The sequence below is a fragment of the Chiloscyllium punctatum genome, chromosome 29 (assembly GCF_047496795.1).
Source record: "Chiloscyllium punctatum isolate Juve2018m chromosome 29, sChiPun1.3, whole genome shotgun sequence".
Lineage (NCBI taxonomy): Eukaryota > Metazoa > Chordata > Chondrichthyes > Orectolobiformes > Hemiscylliidae > Chiloscyllium > Chiloscyllium punctatum.
Window position 1 is genome coordinate 77461603 of NC_092767.1, and position 6210 is coordinate 77467812.

Genomic DNA, 6210 nt, shown 5'->3' on the forward strand with positions numbered 1-6210 from the left:
GAGGGTGGGGAGTGGGAGGGTCAGGAGGGTGGGGAGTGGGAGGGTCAGGAGGTTGGGGAGTGGGAGGGTGGGGGTATGGGGTGGGGAGTGGGAGGGTCAGGAGGGTGGGGAGTGGGAGGGTCTGGAGGGTGGGGTTTGGGTTGGTATGTTTTCACTCCGGTTTATAGAGTGGGTTGCTAGATTACATCCACACTGCAGAAAGGGAGGGTACTCAGCTGTTGCTGTGTTAGTCTTGGGGTCATCCCTGCTCAGGGCGTTTGGCATCAGCTGGAATTGTCCCAGATGGAGCTGACTTTGGAAACGTGACACTGAGCGAGAAACTGTGGAAATGCTGCGAGGACTCTGTGCTTCTGTGATAATGTTTCTGGTGGTTTCCAGTCTGATGCTGCTGTGAGAGTGCCAGGGTTTCTCACATTTTCAGCTCACTGCAGCTTTCTATTCAAGTACCTGAGAATCATTCCCAGGAACAAATCGGGGTAGAGTCTGTCCAAACAGGAATTCCAAAATGTTTGGCCATTTCCTGTGTGTTTACCACCTGGGAGCGACGGAATCCTGGGTAAACTCCTTTCTAAACCGGTGGATATTACCCTAGGGTGGGGCAGGTCTGAAACCCCCATTAAAATTTGCATATTAGACCGACTGTAAGATCGTAAGATAGGAGCGAAATCAGGCCATTCAGCCCATCGAGTCTGCTCTGCCATTCAATTATGGCTGGAATGTTTCTCAACCCCATTCTCCTGCCTTCTTCCCATAACCTTTGACCCCCTTACTATTCAGGAACCTATCCATCTCTGTCTTAAACACATACACTCAATGACTTGGTCTCAATGACTAAGCCCTCTGCAGCAATGAGTTCCACAGAGTCCCCACCCTCTGGCTGAAGAAATTCCTCCTCATCTCAGTCCTAAAGATTATCCCTTCACCCTGAGGCTGTGCCCTGGGGTACTAGTCTCTCCCCACTACTAGAAACATCTTCTCCATGTCCACTCTATCCAGGCCTCTTGGTATTCTGTAAGTTTCAATCAGATCCACCACCCCCTCTCCCACACTCCATCCTTCCAAACTCCATTGTGTATGGACCCACAGTTCTCAATCACTCCTCAGATGACAAGCCCTTCATCTCTGGATCATTCTTGTAAACCTCCCTAGGCGGCACAGTGGCACAGTGGTTAGCACTGCAGCCTCACAGCACCAGAGACCCGGGTTCAATTCCCACCTCAGGCAACTGCCTGTGTGGTGGAGTTTGCACGTTCTCCCCGTGTCTGCGTGGGTTTACTTCGGGTGCTCCGGTTTCCTCCCACAGTCCAAAAAAAAATCTGCAGGTTAGGTGAATTGGCCATGCTAAATTGCCCGTAGATTTAGGTGAAGGGGTTAATGTAGGGGAATGGGTCTGGGTGGGTTGTTCGTCGGTGTGGACTTGTTGGGCCGAAGGGCCTGTTTCCACACTGTAAGTAATCTAATCTCATGAAGTAGGCAACTTTCTTCAACACATCCTTCCTTAGATACGGGGTCAAAAACTGTTCACTATAAGGCTCTGACCAAGAGCCTTATCCAGCCTCAGCAGTACATCTCTGCTCCTGTACACTAACCCTCTCGAAATGAATACTAACATTGCATTTGCACTCTTAACTTCCAAGTGAACCTGCACGTTAACCTGAAGAGAAAATCCTGAACTAGGACTCCCCATTTAGAAAGTATTCTACCCTTCTATTCTTCCGACCAAAGTGCAAGACCTCACACTTTCCCACATTGTATTTCACCTGAAGCATCTTTGCCCACTCTCCCAACCTGACCAAGTTCTCCTACAACCTCCTCACTCCCTACCCACTACCTGTCCCTCCACCTATCTTTGTGTCACCTGCAAGCTCAGCAACAATGTCCTCAGTTCCTTCATTAATACGTAACGTGAATACTGAGGATCCAACACTGACCCCTGCGGAACTCCACTAGTCACCAGCTGCCATTCTGAAAGAGACCCCCTTATCCCCACTCTCTGCCCTCTGCCAGTCAGCCAATCCTCTATCCATGTCAGTCCCTTGCCCCTAACACCACGTGCTCTTAGCTTATTCAGCAGCCTCCTGTGTGATACCTTTTCTAAGGCCTTCCAGAAAGTAGATTAACTATCTTCTTTCTTATTCACTTGTGGGATGTGGGTGTCACTGGCTAGGCCAACATTTATTACCCTGTCCCTATTTGCCCCCCTTGAGAAGGTGGGGGTGAGCTGCCTTCTTGAGCCGCTGCAGTCCCCCTGCTGTGGGTTAACCCACAATGCCCTTAGGGAGGGAATTCCAGGAATCTGACCCAGTGACACTGAAGGAACGGCGATATATTTCCCAGTCGGGATGGTGAGGGGCTTGGAGGGGAACTTGCAGGGGGTGGTGTTCCCATGTATCTGCTGCCCTTGTCCTTCTAGATGGAAGCGGTCGTGGGTTTGGAAGGTGCTGTCTGAGGATCTTTGGTGAGTTTCTGCAGTGCATCTTGTAGATGGTCCACACTGCAGCTACTGAGCGTCGGTGGGGGAGGGAGTGGGTGTTTGTGGATGTGGGGCCAATCAAGTGGGGGCTGCTTTGTCCTGGATGGTGTTGAGCTTCTTGAGTGTTGTTGGAGCTGCCCCCATCCAGGGCAAGTGGGGAGTATTCCCTCACACTCCTGACTTGTACCTTGTAGATGGTGGGACAGGCTTTGGGGGGGTCAGGAAGGGAGTTACTCGCTGCAGGATTCCCAGCCTCTGACCTGCTCTTGGAGCCACTGTGTTTATGTGGTGAGTCCAGTTGAGTTTCTGGTCAATGATAACCCCCAGGATGTTGGTAGTGGGGGATTCAGTGATGGTAACGCCATTGAATGTCAAGGGGTGGTGGTTAGAGTGTCTTTTATTGGTGATGGTCATTGTCTGGCATTTGTGTGGCCTGAATGTTACTTGCCACTTGTCAGCCCAAGCCTGGATATTGTCCAGATCTTGCTGCATTTGAACACGGACTGTTTCAGTATCTGAGGGGTCGCGAATGGTGCTGAACACTGTCCAATCATCAGCAAATATCCCCATTTCTGACCTTCTGATGGAGGGAAGGTCATTGATGAAGCAGCTGAAGGTGGTTGGGCCGAGGACACTCCCCTGAGGAGCCCCTGCAGACATGTCCTGGAGCTGAGATGACTGACCCCCCCCAACATCCACAACCATCTTCCTATGTGTCAGGTATGATTCTGGCTAGCAGAGAGTTTGTCCCCAATACCCATTGATACAGTTTTGCCGGGGCTCCTTGATGCCACACCCAGTCGAATGCAGCCTTGATGTCACGGGCTGTCCCTCTCCCCTCCCCTCTGGAATTCAGCTCTTTTATCAATGTCTGACCCAAGGCTGGAATGAGGTCAGGAGCTGAGTGACCTTGGGGGATCCCAAACTGGGTGTCACCGAGCAGGTGCTGCTTGATAGCTCTGTTACTGACACTGTCCATCACCTTACTAATGACGGAGATGGGGCGGTAATTGGTCAGGTTGGATTTGTCCTGCTTTTTATGTACAGGACATACCTGGGCAACGTTCCACAATATCGGGTAGATGCCGATGTTGTAACTGTACTGGAACAGCTTGGCTCGGGGAGCAGCAAGTTCTGGAGCACAGGTCTTCTGTACTATTACAGGAATGTTGTCAGGACCCACAGCCTTTGCAGTATCCAGTGTCTCTTGGCATCACGTGGTGTGAATTGAATTTGCTGGAGACTGGTATCTGTAACGCTGGGGACCACTGCAGGAGACCGAGATGGATCATCCACTCAGCACTCCTGACTAAAGATTGCTGTGAAAGCTTCAGCCTTATCTTTTGCCCTGATGTGCTGGGCTCCTCCTTCATTGAGGGTGGGGGATATTTGTGGAGCCTCCTCCTCCAGTGAGTTGTTTAATTGTCCACCACCATCCACCAGGACCGCAGAGCTTAGATCTAATCCATTGGTCTTGGGATCACTGAGCTCTATCACTTGCTGCTTACGCTGTTTGGCAAAGCAAACAGTCCTGTTTGGTAGCTTCATCAGATTGACACCTCACCATCAGGCATGCCTGCTGCTGTTCCTGGCATGACTTCTATTGTTCCAGGGCTGTTCCCCTGGCAATTCTGACTGTTTGTTTGATTTGGTTTCTTGTATCGAAGCATTCTGTTCAAAGCAATTCACTGGAAAACTGAGAATTTGCCACCCTTCCAACTGTGTGGTCAGGCTGCAATCAACACAGGATACAGACTAATACCATCCTCCAGTCTCAAGAAGATTTGCAAACTCTGGATTAACAGGACATTAAGCTGAAACAGTTTCCTTGGCAAATCCCTTTGTTTCTTCCTGGGAAGAGTCAAAGGTCAAGGATTTCTTCTGCACGGAACTCCTCACGAAAATAGCAAGCGGCATTAAAAGCTTTTTGCTCATTTCTGACTGAATTGTTCGATCTCATCTGAAAAGAAAAACCTGACAAGGTGTTGATGTTTTTTATCTTGCGTTGATCAGGAGCAATGCAAGAACACCGAATTTCGAAGGGAACAAAATAATTTCTACTATTTGAGAGAAGGATGGTGATTATTTGAGGAGAGTGCATCCTTGATCTATTACGCACCCAACATTTTCTGTTTAATTGACAGTTCACACACTGCAGAGACTGAAACAGAGAAACCAAGCTGACATTTATCTTTTAATCGGCCTCATTATTAAAAAGGTGCTCTCCGGTTGTGATTATATTACTGGCCAGGGGAGCTGGCTGTGTGCATATTGGCTTTGACGTCTCCAATGTTGTAATATTAATTACACTTCAAAATTGATTTGAAGATGTGTGCACAGCACTTTCTTGTGCAGGGAGGAGCTGCAATTTAGAATGTGCTGCCTTCAAACGATGACAGCAATGTTTTAATTGTACCGTCTGAAAGGAAACCAGATAAACATTTGAAAACGTTGTCTTGTTGAGGCAAAAGCAGGGAAGTGGGTCTAATCAGGCATGGCAGTCTGCATAGAACCGCAAACAACAAACACAGGAGATTATGGTGAGTCAAGTAGCGCCCATATGGAGAGAGCAAGCTGACGTTTCCAATCTGGATGACTGAGGAATGACCTCGACTTGATACGTTAGCTTGCTGTCTCTCTCTCCACAGATGCTGCCTGACCTGCTGTGATCTTCAGCATTTGTTTTCTGTTCAGATTCCAGTGTCTCAGCTATTTGTTCCCATCTTCTAAATAGACTTTGTTCCATTAGACTTAATGATCCCACTCTGCAAAAATCCTTGATTTTCCCAATCTCTCCCTACCCCTCTCTTCCTCACCGATATTTTAAAGCACCACACAAGTGCCCGGATAAAGATGACAGAGGCACGGTGGCTCAGTGGTTAGCACTGCTGCCTCGTAGCGCCAGGGACCCAGGTTCGATTCCAGCCTCGGGTGACTGTGTGGAGTTTGCACATTCTCCCCGTGTCTGCGTAGGTTTCCTCTCACAGTCTAAAGATGCACAGGTTATGATAGATTGGCCATGGGAAATTGCCCATAGCATCCAGGGATGTGTAGGTTATAGTGGATTGGCCGTGGGAAATTGCCTGTAGTGTCCAGGGATGTGTAGGTTAGGTGGATTGTCCACAGGAAGTGCAGGGATAGGGTAGGAGGATGAGTCTGGGTAGGTGCTCTTCAGTGGGCCAGTACGGACGTGTTGGGCCAGTGCGGACGTTTCTTCACTGTAGGAATTCTATGAAATGATGGACTGGACCATGGATCGGTTGGAACTGAACATCCCGCACTCGGTGCTGACCTACTCACCTCCCATGCTTCTTCCACATTTGCTGTCCATTTCTCTTTTAAGATCGGTTTCACCACCGCAATGAACTGTACTCCTACGTACTGAAGAGAAACATGCAACACCGTCAGTATTGGGAGGACCGCAACTTTGAAGAACTGCCTGCACTTCTGCCCCATTTAATCCAGACTGAGTGACACATCCAGAGTCCGGTGATAACAGCTTGCAATTAAAACTGAGAGACCAAGAGTTAAATAATGAAAGCATGTGCCTTTATTTAAAAAAACACCACGATATGTGAGGACAAATAACTATAATGAAGATACTGTAGGTGACAGTCTTTGCAAGAGAAACTGCAGATAAACACAACAGTGCTTCAATTACTGTAGAGACAGACCATCCTTGTGTAGTCCCAGGTCTGACAGTGATTCCCCTACTGGGTCACTGCAAGCTGTAAATT

General features: G+C 48.7%; 1 protein-coding gene across 1 annotated transcript in view; it reads right to left on the reverse strand.

The window, feature by feature from the left end:
* Nucleotides 1–6210, reverse strand: part of xgb (x globin) — a 62707-nt gene that overhangs the window by 4338 nt on the left and 52159 nt on the right. The window contains exon 4 of the mRNA XM_072549539.1: nucleotides 5774–5854. Within this exon, the coding sequence (XP_072405640.1) occupies nucleotides 5774–5854 (81 nt within the window). The remainder of the gene's footprint in view (nucleotides 1–5773; nucleotides 5855–6210) is intronic.